The following is a 15,032-nucleotide window of genomic DNA, read 5'->3' on the forward strand; positions in this document are numbered from 1 at the left end:
CTTGACATTATTGTTTCGTCCACATCACGCAATTAGTTCTCAGAATAATGATAGAATTAGAAATTTCAAAGTTTCAAGTTCAACTTTCATTGATTCCTAAGTATACGAGTATTTTAACGTTATATTAAAAAAGTGCAATGCATCCGGATATTCAAATAATTCCTCATAACAGTCATCAAGGGCGTATTTAGAGGGGGGGGGGGTGATATGGGTGTTAGAACACCGCTCAATCGACCATATTCTATGGTATTTCATCAAATTGCAAACTTACAGTATAATGTGAATAAACGTTGTATACAACTTGTCGATTTTACATACACTGTCTTAATATAATCATTTTCATTAGTATAATAATTTATATAAATACATGGTATTTATTTATGTAATATAAGAGGAGGCAGAGCCTTCCACTTACCCTAAGTCTATTAAATTTTCAAACACCCCCGTTAAATGAATCCTGGATACGCCACTGTCATAATTACATCCTCAAATGAATTAGATCTTTATAAGATATATTTTTAGTCATCAGTTCAAACACCCAGAAATATAATGAGAAATATTTTCACAAGTTAACGAAGTTGAAAGTTAACGAAAAAAAGAAGATTCAACTAGAGCAGCGGTTCTCAAACTGTTCTCTGCGAAGAACTAGGGCTCCATGAAACTAATTTAGGGGGTTCTGTGGGCACATCTGAATTAAGTACTTTCTTCCATTAAACCAAATATTAGTACTGGTAAATGAAAAAAAACAATACCATTACTCTCATTAGGTATAACTTTTAAATTACTAAATACATTTTATATTATATTTTTTTTAATTAAACCAAACATTTTGTTTTATACGACATTTAAACACTTATTGTAAAGAAACAAATTAAAAAGCAATTTATTGATCCATCATTTTTTATTAATTGTCAAATTGGTATTCTGGTTTTTGGGGTTCCATGTATATTTTTAGCATTTCAAAGGCTCCGAGAACAAAAGTTTGAGAACCGCTAAATTAGATTAAGAACTGAGAAATTAAAATAAAATTTATAATTTATTTTGAATTATTTTTAGGTCTCAAGTATTTAACTTCAATTTTTAGTTGAATCTTAACCTACCAAAACTTTTTCCAAAAAATATTTGGAAGCTCAAAATTATAACTAACCCTTCCTGAAAAAAGTTATTTTCTATTAATCTATTATTAACTTCAACTGATTGTAATTTACTAACCTTAGCAAAATACCCTACTTATAATAATTTACATTAATCTTTTTATTTTTTACGGGAGTGTATTTTTCAATATACCCTGAGATAATATAAGCAATGAGCCATAAAAATTGAAATTTTTGTGAATTCTAACTTACTTTAGTAAATTGTTTCTAAATTATTTTATGTTACAAATTCTAAAAAGTAATACATTGCTACACTTATCAGAACACATATAATTTGTTATCTGAATTTTAAAATTGTTAGTATAACTTGTTATTCAATTACTAACAATTTGTTGGAATTTAACTTAAACATTCAAAAATACATACAAAAATCGATATGAACGTGACATACAAGAAAAAAAGTTAAATAAAAATTTATTTTAGCTGCTCATTTGACAAATTCAAACATATAAATAATCATTTAAAATATGTAAAAATAAATGTATTCTTTGAGTTTAAAAACTTTTATATTCTCAGCATCAACAAGAATAGAAAATTTTAGTATAATATAATACATTTATTTTGTCAAATACTCAACATTTAAACATATATATATATTACTGTGCTTAGTAATAAACATATTAAATAAATAGCTAAATTACCTACTTAGAGAATTATTCACTCTAGGTAGGTATTTGTTATTCTGTCCTTTCCACAATATTTGTTGCGAACACCTAACTAATGTTCATGTTCAGTAAAAACAAATCAGAAAACCTCTAAAAAGTACATACTGGTAACCAATTTAATAAAGATTTGTTAGGATAATTTATTTTGAGAAAAAATTATTTGAATTTCACATAATAACTCCGTCGCTTAATTCGATCACTAACTGTCTCTTCACAACAGTTTCCAACTGTCCAATCAAAGAGGGCTGAATAATTGCAATAATAATTATCATCTGCTTTTGGAGTCAAGATCTTGGTATTAATGGCTGTATTAGTAGATGATGTAGTAGATGAAGCTGATGAGAGAGGATCTTCATCATAATTTACGTGAGTAACATTAGATTTGAATAATGAATTGTGATCAACTGTAAATGGTTTATTTAAAGTTCTATATCGATATTCACTCAAGCTTTTCAATGAATAAGATTTTGGTAACAAGCTATTGGTGGCATTAGTTTTAAGTTCTTGGCCCATACCTGGCATAGTAGAGGATAGGTTTGAACGATCTAATAGTGCATAAGAGCTGATACTTCGCGAACCTGAATTTTTGTTATTATCATCATTGGTAAAAGCCCCCGCTGTTTTCACGGTATGCAAAAAGTTGGATTCAGTCAATGGCTCAGTGGTGGCATTACAGCTAATTGATCTTGAAAACTCTCTGGAAACAGAACTGGAAGATGGCTGCCGGCGGTATTTTTCTAAAATCCTATCCACACGAATCTGTCGTTCTTCTCTATTGATATCAGAAGACATGTCACGTACAGGTTTGTTTGCATTCGATGATGATGGCGACAGTGATAGCTTTGTTGCAATATTTGTATCATGATTGTTATATTTGTTAGTCGTGGTTTCCATAACGCGTGGCAGAATATGCTTGTACACTGGAGGTTTTTGAATATTAGTCATTTTATCAGCAGCTTTAAAGAATTCTGAAAAACGAGTAAATTTAAATGATTATTTAAAAAAAAATAGACATAAGAGAGATTTCAATTTTTTCTTAAGTTACAATTGCAACAATTAAAAAAATTAACAACAGTTATTATTTAATCTATAAAAATAAAATAAAAATCATGTTAGTCTCACTAAAAAAAAAAAAGAGAGAGAAAGACTTATTCGTACCTATAGATTTGTGGCATAGGTAATAATATGTATAGATTTGTGTTTTTGGTTTAAATTATGGACAGGCAGAAGGAAGTATCGTTATTACTCGTCTTGTACACGTGGCACATGCACCGTCACATTGGCTGCAACAAAATAAAACACACACATGCAATACTCCAGCACAATCGTAGTTTTTTTTTTTTTGTATATGGTGTGTAGTGTAAATAATATTTATACAATATAATTTAAAAATGCAAAAATATAAATCAGTATCAAATATTATCTAACTTAAAAAATCAAATCTATTTGATATATTTTATGTTTAAAGTTATAATAAAAAATTAATTATAATTTATTAAAAAGAAAAAAAAATACAAACAATTCTATTTTATTAAATATCTCTCAACAATTGTAAGTATTGTATCCACTTTTGTATAGTTGTTTTATTTAATAAAAAATATCACTTTAAAATAATTAGACATGAAAGTGTTTTTAAATGTATATTGTGTTTATTTTTTATTACAAGGAACAAAGCTTAAATTATTGTTTCTTGATCAGGTGAAATATGTTATGTAAGAACTAATAAGGCCTAAACACGACTAATATTCTATGCTACTGACACAAAAACACAAATTAATATTGTAGCTAATAGTATTGTCAACAGATTATATTTTTTCATTATTACAAATAAATAAGAAAACAAACTTATTTAAGCCCTTAGTTTTAGACTTATTAGTTTACCTTTACTAGAAGTATTAGAAGGACGTTCTTGAGATGTAGAAACAAAGCTTCTTCTCCAAGGAGCACTATCAGACCGATTAAATGATCTAGTTTCAGTTAGACGCCGACTAAAAAATAAATTATATAAAAACAAAATTAAATTAAATTACCAATTCTACTATAATAACATACATTGGGGTTTGGTGGTCAAATATTGAACGATGATGGTTAAAAAATGATCTTGGGAAGTCAGAAGTTCTTCCTTCATCACTGCTCAATTTATTGGTTAAATCACGTACCTGTTAATAATAAATTATTTTATTATATGCAATTTTTAAATATTTTATTGAAATTAAATAAATAAAGGTTTAAAAACTATAGAAATCTATAATTCATAATATATTACTCTAGATAGTAAGGTAGAAAATAAATTTTCGGCAGTTAAAATTTCAAAACTGTCATCTTCTTCATCTGAACTTATACTTTCAGTAGACTGTAAATTTCTAATAGATGGCCTTTGTCTACGTGTACTGCGTAATGAAAAACATCTAGGCTGACCACCACCTGATCCATTATCATCATCACCCCTATCACTATTTGAACTGTAAAAATTATGCTAAATTAGTATAACTGTATACATAGAGATATATAGAACTATAGAAACTTACTTTGTTCTATAAAGTGCACTATTACTAGGTGTAACATAACCTCCACCTTCAACAGCAATAGGTATAATAACTTCTCGAGGAGATTTTCTTATTGGTTCACCTAAGCTTACAATACTGCTATTACTATCTGTGTCTACAGTACTTTGTCGTGACAAGTTGCTACTACTTGTCTTGCACAAATTACTGCTACTTGTCTTGGGGCTAGTTATAGATGGAACTCTTTGAATAGGTTTAGTTTTTGATTTATCTTCTGCTTCAAATCGTATAGGTATAATATGTTCACGAGGTTGACTGTTTTGTCGAAATACAGGTCTACAAAAATTATTAAAATTATTGTGAAAACTTAAGATTAAATTACTGTGAAAACTGAAAATTATTCTTAACTTAAATATGTTAACATTAACCAATTATCATAAATTATTTCTATATTTAAAATATTAATCAGATTGAAAATAAAATGTAATTAATTACTGTTAAGAGCATTTAAAATCTGGTAAATTTCTAATTTGTAAAATCAATTTTAGGTACTACCTTGGTGGTAATGGTGCTGTTGTGGTTGCAGTAGCTCCGGCAATTGGGAAAGACACTTCTGTTATACGTCTAGTTGGCTTAGGTACTTGCACAAAATGTTTTACTTCGGTCTTGTAGTTTGTATCAATTGAATCATTGTCATGAAGTATAGAATCTTTTACATTATTACTAGCTGGTAACCTATATAAAAAAAAAATAATAATAAATATTTTTACATTGTTATAGTGAAAATATATTAATATATTTACTCAGGTTTGGATAATTTTATCTCTGCCCTTGATGTTTTTCTTTTTGGTTCCTCAATTTTATTAGTATTGCTATCAGAAATGGAATCTCCAATTATCTAAATAAAATCATTAAAATAACATAACATTTTAAACAAATACATTTTGTTTATTAATATACACTTTATGATATATGTATGCTACTGAATAATATAAAAGTTTATTTTAGCTTTATTTAAAGTTTAAATAAAATATAATTTATTTAGTAATTATACTTACTCTTATAGCATTTAAGCTTTTTCTTAAGTCATCAGGAAGATTTTTAAAATTATTGTTATTGGTCTGTACTACACATAATGGCTCATTATTTAATGCTGATTCTGCTAATTTATTGAGCCCCACAGTAGATTCTAAGCTGAATTGTGGTTCTTTTATTAGTGCTTGTGTAGTATAACTATCAGATTCAATACTTTTTTTGGAACTATTTGATGATCCACTACCAAGAGAATTTCGTCTCTTGGGATCAAAACTATTTTTCGCCATAGATTCAATTTGATCTAATTTTTCTACTGCTTCTAAGACTCTACTAGATCGCCGCCTGGGTCGTTCAATAGGTTTTACGACATCAAGTTCAATATTTGTAGTGGACTCTATTGGTGATTGTGATTTATCACTCTTTGAATTATTAAGAGTTTTAGACGATTCCTTTGAGGATGATGTTTGGAGATCATTTTCACCAGTATCAGATTGACTAGATTTTTTAGAACGACTTATAGAACGATCTCTTTTCTTTAGTTTCTTAGGTTTCTTTTCCACTAAACAAATGATTAGTTAATTAATTTCATTTAAATGAAACAAAATATTTCACAAATTAACATTTTATTATGAATCATACTTACCAGGTGAATCGGGTATTACAGCTGTAGCACGTGAAGGAGATATACTTCCTAAGCTTTGAGACCTTACAGGACCACTTTCAGACCGGGCTTCATTTTCACCATTAGATGGTTGTATACCTAAATTATTATTGGTTTCTTTTGGTGCTGGTGCTAAGGATAGCAACAAATCTAATCTGACTGTGGTTGAGGAAGCCATTTCTTCAGCAATGCGTAAACATTGATTTTCATCAGAATAACCTTCGTTTAACCATTGATGTGAACATATTGTATGAATATCAGCACGTGTGTTAGGATTAACTGTCATCATACTTCCAATTAATGGAGAAGCTCCTGAAAATTAATAATTCTATAACTATACAAATTAAAATTAAATGTATCCTATACAATTAATAAACATAAAATACTTCTCCTTTGCCTTTCTCCCAACCATTTGAGGTCGACAACCCTTGTCCTAAGCTTCCACTTGTCACAATTTTCTACATCCCCTATACACACACACACACGCACACCAATGGCCCTCTTATTATTCTCAATTGTATCTAATCTTATCATTTTTGGTCTTCCTCTTCCTCTTTCCCTTTCAATGTCTATTTTCATAACCACTCTTACTACTTTTTTTCCTTTCGCCTCATCACATGCCTAAATCATCTCAGTCTATTTTCTCTCTCTTGTCCGCCAGTAACGCTACAACTACTAATATTTGTTTCTTATTCTATCTCCTCTTGTCACTCCACTCATCCATTTAAACATTCTCATTTCTGCTACACTCAAACTGTTCTATTCTCCTGTCAATCGTCCAATACTCCAAATCATATAGCATAGTAGGTATCTCTACGCTCGTGTAAAATTTAGCCTTTTAGTCTCATTAGAATTCTTTTATTACATAAAAATTTCAAACATTTCTCTCCACTTCATCCATCCATACTTAATCCTATGTTTTACATCAATGCCAAAACCAAAACTATATCATCAACAAACATATACCATGGTATCTCATACTGTATGTTTTTTTTAACTTCATCCATTACCACAGGGAAAAATAAGGGCTTAAAGCCGATCCCTGATGCACACCAACTCCTATGTTAAATCTTCTGTTACTCCACACAAACTCTTTACACAAGTTCTCAAGCCTTCATACATAATTAAACTTATATTACATAAATATAAATATATTTAGTTACTTGAAGGTTTTTTTGGTTCATAATATTCACCCTGAGAAATTTGTCTAACTAAACGTTTAAAATTTGATCCATCAAATGGCATTGTTCCATATACCAAAGTGTATAATAAAACGCCTAAAGACCTAAATAAATGTGTTACATATAGTTATGTATAAAATTTAATTATTGTTTAATCATTTTAAATTTAATTTTCAAGTCCACAATTTACCAGCAATCCACTTCAGGGCCATGATAAGGAGTACCAGTAACTATTTCTGGAGAAGCATATAATGGACTACCACAATAAGTTGACAAAAGAGCTTTATGATTAAAAACATTTGACAAACCAAAATCAGCAATCTAAAATTTAAAAAATACAATCCATAGTATTATACAAACAAACATAATTTTAAATAGTAAAATCCATTTTAAAAAAATATAAAACAGAGGAATAAATATTAACTGGTATAAAAATTGATGAATATAAGTTTAGATGTGCATATAAATAAAACCCAGCTTTACTGCTTTAAACAATTTATAACCCAACCAATTAAATAAATTTATTTCTCATTAATACTTTAGCATTTCCTTGGTCATCCAATAAAATATTTTCCAACTTGAGATCACGATGACAAATATTATGCTGAAATATAAAAATGTTCAGTAAATAAAAAACAAAAATTAATATTATCTTTAAAATTAAAATACTTACTTTATGACAGTAAAAAATTGCTATAGCCACTTGTCTAAATATTCTTCTAGCCTCCTCTTCAGTAAGAACTTTTTTTTCACTGAGATAGTCATAAAGTTCTCCTCCTGCTGCATATTCCATTACTAATACTATTTTTTCCCGATTTTCAAATACTGAAATAAATATTAATTGTAATATTTTTCTACTTTGCTATTAGATATGGAAACACACATAACTGATCCTGTTGATTGGATATATTATAAAACTATTGAGTTCTAATGCCTTAATGCAACATTTTCCAAACTTTTCCTCTACCAAACCCCTTAGAGATAATAAAAATGACTACAGACCCCTTAATAAAAATAAAAATTTTAAAAAATAATAAATATTAATACCTAATTGATTGTTTTATTTTTTGAATTAAATACACATATTTGTATGATAAATAATGATAAACCAACACAATCAGTCTGTCTCTAATCTAAATTGCTTTATTTTTTTATATAATTCTATATTTTAATGTATTTCTCATGTAATATAAATATTACATCAGTTTTTTTGTATTTTAAAATAGGTACTTCGTTTATTTTTAATTTACCTTCGCGGACCCCAAGGGGTCTGCGGACCACAGTTTGGAAAACTGTGCCTCAATGTATACCTAAATACCAAAAATGACTGGTCTCAAGAAATTGGAATAAGAAAAGTAAAAGCAGAAGTATCCTTTGTATTAATAAAATGTTTCAAATCAAAAATATTGTCATAGCTAACAAAAATTAGACTTTACAAGACGATAGTGAGAGCTGCATTAACATTTGAATGCCAAGCATGGATGATTATGAGCATAACAGAACAAATACTTAACACTTTTGAAAACAAAATAGGAGGAAAAATAAGTGAAGGAAAAGTGCATTTAAGAACTGATAGGGAAAACAAAAATTGCTCCAATAAAATATTACATAAGAGGTCAAAGAATCCAGTGGGCACATAATTCGTGGAAATTATCGTTATATAATCCAAGTAGTAATAACCTAGAAATCGACAGAATGGAGACTACAAAGACGTCCAAGGAAGCAATGTGTAGACATGATCGAGGAAGATTTAAAAATAATAGAAGTGAATGACTGAAGAAATATAATTGATGGTTAAAAAAAGTGACTTGAAGTTATGATAGCAGCGTAAGCTCTTGAAGAGTAGATTAAACCAGAAAAAGAAAAAAAGAACATTATCAATAAAATGATAAGATTAAAATAAAAAAATCATCAGTTAAATTCCATTAATATATATCATTAAATTAGTTGTATAAAAATTTATGGGGTTAAATTTATAAAAATATCAACTTAAAAAACTTTAAATAATAAATAATGAAATAAAAATTAAAAATTATTAAATCGTTAATATTTGTAAATTAATGTATAAATAATTAAAGCTTAACCCGGACTATTATTATATTTGTAAAGTACAATAGGTTTTGAATTAAAAACATTCATTGTCAGATATATACAAAGTTAATAAAATAAGTCTCTAATTTATTGATTTGATATATACCTGACGATGAATTTTTAATTTGTTATCGATCATCCTTTACAAATATAATAATACTCTAGGTTACTTTTATTAATTAATTTATTTATTAAAAAATTTTAAATAATCTTATAATCGTCTATTTTCATATAAATGAAATAAAACAATTTAATTTAACAATAATTATTTATAGAACAAAAGAAGATTAAAAATGATAAAAATACTTATACGTAAATGCTTAAAAAAAATTGTAAAATAAAAACTGTAAAATAGCTTTGTTTAAATATTACTTTATAATAAAGTTAGTAATGTATATTATTTTATTATCTAAAATGTAATACCTATAAAAAGTTATAAAAATATTACCTTCATATATGTGTATGATATTAGGATGTCTTACAGAAGACATAATTTGTATTTCTCGTCTGATTCGTATTAAATCTGCTTCAGTCTCTATTTTTCGTTTTCTTATTGTTTTGATAGCAACCTAAGGTTCAAAATATATACAAAAGTTTTTAACAACTAAATATTAACACTTATTTATTAAATCAATTAATTACTAGTATTTATGAACTAAAAATGTCATCAAGCATTTTTCTAATATAATTTTAAATGTTAAAATAATAATAAAATAGAATATACATAAAATGAAGTTATTAACTAAATTTTTTTTTTTTTTTATAATTAAAAAAAATTTGTTCAAGAACATAAATATATCTAATAATGATAAATTAATTTAAATAATTTAAAATTTAAATGGTATTTTATAAAAGATAATTTTATAAAAAAATTAAGGTTATAGAATAACAATTAAATTATATTATGTAATTATACATTTAATCATCAACTAAATAAATACATTACTGTATGATTATAAAATAAAAAAATAAAATGTCTATTAACTGTTAATAGTATTCCAGTTTTTAACTCAACTATTTCAATTAAATAATTAATTCATTGATTATTATGATATTATTATTATTATTATTATTACTTACCAACTGTTCAGTTTCTTTGCAAATACCTAATTGAACTTTTCCACAAGATCCTTCTCCAAGCTTTTTCAATATATCAAATCTATTATAAAAAAAAGTATTATTTAATAAAGTACAAATACATACATAAAAATTTAAAGATGAAACTATTAATTCATTACTTTTGTTTTAGTTTTTGTTTGCGATTGTGCAAATGAATACCACCACCATTTTTTTCTATACCTCGCATAATATTATCACACATAATTCCGTTTTCTGGCACAACCATTTTATTATGATTACCTAAAAAATATACATCATTACAACTAAAATATTTTTTTTTTCATTTTTACTATATAAAATAATAAAAGCACCAAATGATAAACATAGTATTATAATAATCTAATATTCTATGTATAGTAATATATGAATTATTTTAACTCTAAGATTTATGTTTTTAAAAAATTATCTGGTAGTCTATAGTAGTAATATAATAACTTAAATAAAAATAATTAGAAAAATAAAGGTAAAAAATATCAATACAATTTGAACAGTACAGTTAACTTTAATATCTTGTTGTGTCTCACCAAAATAAAATTATAGATAAAAAAAAATGTTATGGACCTAGGTAATATGTTAATATCAAAATTATTTTTTACTACAATAAATGTATACCCATCATTTTACTGTAGTTACATATTTATAATATTATTTTGTGTTGCTACAGTGAGCGTTTCCCTAACAACTCTAAATGGTTAAATGTTTATATTCTTAGCATGTTTTAAAGCAATTTAATTAAAGTTCAACTTATTCAATAATCATGAAAGTATACAAAGTACATAATCTTATAATATAAGTTAAATAATGCATAGAAATTAAATGTATGCAATTTACTATATTATGATTTAGCGCATCCTGAGTACTGAAAAAATGTCTTTAAAAATCAAATACTTCATCAAAGATAACTAAAAATATCAATTTTGTTTTGAAGTCAGGTTTGTTGTAAAATGAGTTTTAAATTTAGAATGGTGCCACAATTGTCAACACACTATTATATATATATAAATATCTAATATTAATTAAGTATACTTCTTATAAGTTTTCATTAATCTCTAAAACTATAACAATATTGAACATAATGTTGTATACAAAATTATTTTTTAAATAATTATACACCAAATATATAAAGGATCACTATCACAGAATTCAATTTTCTGAAAAATGTAACAAAATTGAAAAAGGTTATCAAAACTTTAAAATATAAAACCAACAAAAAGTCATGTACTTAAACAAACCATTTAGTTGTAAAAAACTAAAAATGATTTAAAAAACACAGTCAATGAAAAAAGATATATTTATATTACAGAACAGATAGTAATTGTATGCACTTTATAACAATAAATTATGGTTGTTTACAGAAATAGATTAATTTGATAGATATGAAGAAATTTGGGTCTATCAATCTATTTAAATTTTTTAAACAAATTAATTTCAACATTTATTAAATGGATATTAACTCAGATATTAGTAACAAACTAAACCTAATAAAATATACAGTAATTAATGAGTAGAGTGAATGAAATATAATAAAAATTTTAAAATTAATAAATATTGAGAAATAATTAACTAAATAATAAGAAAAATATATTATAATTTCATTATTTTTATTTTAGTAGTACTTACAAATTATCAGCTAATATTTTGGCTACGTTAAAAAATGTTGGCAATTTTATACATTTTTTATAGGTGACTAGTTAAATGACTTGCTAATGACTATTTAAATTATTTACTTGACACAGACAAGTGTCTGTGCCATAATTTATTGAATTTTGGCAAAAATAGTAATTTATAATTTTGAATAATAAAGAGGCATCTAGGTCCGATTATGAATACCCAATAATCTAATACTAGATAAAACAAACATAATTTTTAATTATCTTACTAGTTGAAATGTGTTGACAGTAAAATATCGTGTTTCTTTGACGGTATTCACTTCAAGTGGTTGTCCTTTTGCGAACCTTCATGAATCCATTTGCACTGATACGATCGATTACAAAACTATCCTACACAATGATAATAATAATATTAAATTACTGTTTTTGTCGAGTGCTCAAGTATAAAATGCACGGGTGCAACTTTTGATATGCAAGGGATATACAAGGGTAGAAACAGTGGGAGAAAAAAATTTAAAAAATAGGTAAACATGTAGCAGAAATAAGCAGATAATCGAAATGAAAAAAAAAATACGCGTTCAACAGTAGCTAAAAAACGGTGTGTTGGGACATTTAATCGAAAGCAAACGAAATAAGTCTGCGTGTGGAAAATATGAGGAAAAAAATCGGAGACGTTAGCGGCGGCGGGCGGACGGAGGCTATTTTTAGCATTTCGAGATACATTCTCGCACACATTACCCCACTCCGTCGGGATTGGCAGCCGCGACGTAGTCGTTCCTCTTGCGACTATATATATTTGTAATATTATTTCGTTTTCCTCTTCCTCTTTGCAGTAGCAATCTGGAATTCGACGTCGACGATGAGGACGTCCCTGCGGCGGCGGTCGCACGCGATCTGGCATCTGACATTGCCCATAGATGCGGCACGGCCGAAACTTGACGCTATAGACGCGCGCACAATCTCGAGCGTCGGGGAATCACGCGAAAAAAAAACACAAAACGATAGAGAGAGGGACGCGGTTAAACTTTTTTACGACTCGTACGACGTCGTTTTACGAGCGCATTTTAACGGGTCGATGGTGGAATAAAAATGTGAGTCGTCGCTTAACCGGACGACCGTTGTTGTCGTCACTATAACGTATTATGATGCTATTTATACCGTTTCGTTGACATATAATTATTGGTGTGTTATTGTTAATCTATATCGCGTAATACGTTAATTAACACTGTTCAGTGTTCACTACGGCTGGTTCAACTTCAGCGGCCGTGCCAACCAATCACGTTTTGTCCTAGTACCTTCGCGACTGTATCACGTTCCGTCGCCGGTTGACGAGTAGCTATCACAAATCGCGCTGTTATCGTCGACCGTGATAGCACCCAGGGGCGGGTGACCAATCATCTGGTCCGTGTGCGAAACGCCACCAAAAATCCACTTTTTATTTATTTTCGGCCATCTATGCACATTTTTTTCCTATCAAGGCGGGCTCACATACAACGATTTGTACGTTTTATTGAAGACAACAAATCGGACATCTTATATTGAATCGGAATGAAATCTTCGGATTAAATAAAAAATTAACTGATTTACCTTTTTTTCGCTTCGAACTCAAATCTCTACACATATCTCCGACTGTTACAAGAACTATATAATCACCATAGGCGTGCGCAAACTTTGTCCGCAGGGGAGGGCACCTTAAAAAAAGTGAACCAAAGATTCTTGTACTATAGTCTACTAGTGTAATTAAATATTTTAAATTTTATAAATTATTTATTTAATTTAATATCCAAATATAAAAATAAATACTATTTAAACTTACACAATTTATATCTAAGAAATCTTTATTTACATATTATTATATTATTTACAACTCCATCCTTCTGTCCATGGGGGGTAAGGTTTTTGAATGTATCAATTACATCTTCAATTTTTATATTATATGCAAGTTCTGATTAGACTGATTAATAACTAATAACTTTATTACATTTATTCACAGATATCAATTCTATACTATAAGACTTTACTTTATTCATGTAAAATGTAAAAATGTTCGCTATCTTGTATAGTTTAGATATACATTTATTAAAGAAAAAGCCAGAGTCCGCAGGGGGGGGCCGTAGCCCACCCGGCCACCTCCGTGCGCACGCTTATGATAACCACATATCTTTGGACCTCACGTACAGTGCAAAAATACGGGATACGACCATTATTTCTATATCGTTATTATTATTATTATTATTATTATTATTATTACTTATTTTGTTCTGATTTCAATAAAAATCATACAGTTGTCCACGCCGCCACGTGACTTGCTCAACGTGCCACTCTAGACCCACACATCCGAATCGTCGCCGAACGGGGGCGTATTGTTTTGTATTGCCCATAAGCGTATTGTAATATGAAAGTATACGACGAACAATATCGTTCATAACAACGTGTGCACAACAAAGTATGTAGTTGTTTTTATACACATAATAGGTCGGAACACGTATCAGAAGACGTGGGATTTGGGTCGAGTAGCACACGATTATATTACCACGACAAAAGAGTTATATTATTTGGTTGAGCCTTTGGGCACCATGTTTCGATATATGCACCAAATAAATCTAACTTTACAGTTTACATTTTTTTTTTTTACTCACTAATAATTTAAAAATATTGTCAAAATATTCTAAATATATTCGACTTAAAAATCAAACATATTTATACATCGGTATATCAGCGTTATTAAAATAATCTTAATACACTAATATTTTATAAAAATATTAAGTTGTTATCAAAAACTCAGTGATTGACTACTATATTATACATTATTGTGAATTCGACCAGAAGGATAGTTCTGATCACCACCAATTTTTATTTATTTTTTATTATTTTTTTCGAAAACTGAATCTTTGAACACGAAAAGTAAATAGATGTACGGTTGATGTTATCATGATAATTTAATGGTTTGTGTTTAAATTTGAAGTACTAAGAGTTTGGATCACCTTCTCTATCTGTTTATTAGTTTTTAAC

General features: G+C 27.9%; 1 protein-coding gene across 5 annotated transcripts; it reads right to left on the reverse strand.

The window, feature by feature from the left end:
• Positions 1 to 1,934: 1,934 nt before the first annotated feature.
• On the reverse strand, positions 1,935 to 13,369 carry LOC112680283 (probable serine/threonine-protein kinase DDB_G0277165). 5 transcript variants are annotated; one of them, XM_025550322.1, is made up of 19 exons: positions 12,759 to 13,369; positions 12,290 to 12,410; positions 10,530 to 10,650; positions 10,372 to 10,450; positions 9,740 to 9,860; positions 7,874 to 8,025; positions 7,739 to 7,804; positions 7,391 to 7,521; positions 7,183 to 7,304; positions 6,002 to 6,331; positions 5,382 to 5,917; positions 5,127 to 5,221; positions 4,879 to 5,058; positions 4,514 to 4,659; positions 4,348 to 4,447; positions 4,086 to 4,281; positions 3,872 to 3,978; positions 3,701 to 3,807; positions 1,935 to 2,787 (listed from the first exon to the last, which is right to left on the reverse strand). In XM_025550322.1, the coding sequence occupies exons 3-19, from the start codon at positions 10,634 to 10,636 to the stop codon at positions 1,976 to 1,978; spliced, it is 3,387 nt and encodes a 1,128-aa protein (XP_025406107.1). In that variant the 5' UTR covers positions 10,637 to 10,650; positions 12,290 to 12,410; positions 12,759 to 13,369; the 3' UTR covers positions 1,935 to 1,975. The 5 variants fall into 5 exon arrangements, 4 of the variants coding, with proteins under 4 accessions (XP_025406107.1, XP_025406108.1, XP_025406105.1 ...); XM_025550323.1 differs by having other exon boundaries at positions 1,935 to 2,223; positions 2,335 to 2,787; positions 4,348 to 4,659; XR_003148291.1 differs by adding an exon at positions 2,978 to 3,102 and having other exon boundaries at positions 2,695 to 2,787; positions 4,348 to 4,659; positions 12,759 to 13,368.
• Positions 13,370 to 15,032: the final 1,663 nt, after the last annotated feature.

The sequence above is a fragment of the Sipha flava genome, unplaced genomic scaffold (assembly GCF_003268045.1).
Source record: "Sipha flava isolate LNK unplaced genomic scaffold, YSA_version1 176_pilon_pilon, whole genome shotgun sequence".
NCBI classification, from domain to species: domain Eukaryota; kingdom Metazoa; phylum Arthropoda; class Insecta; order Hemiptera; family Aphididae; genus Sipha; species Sipha flava.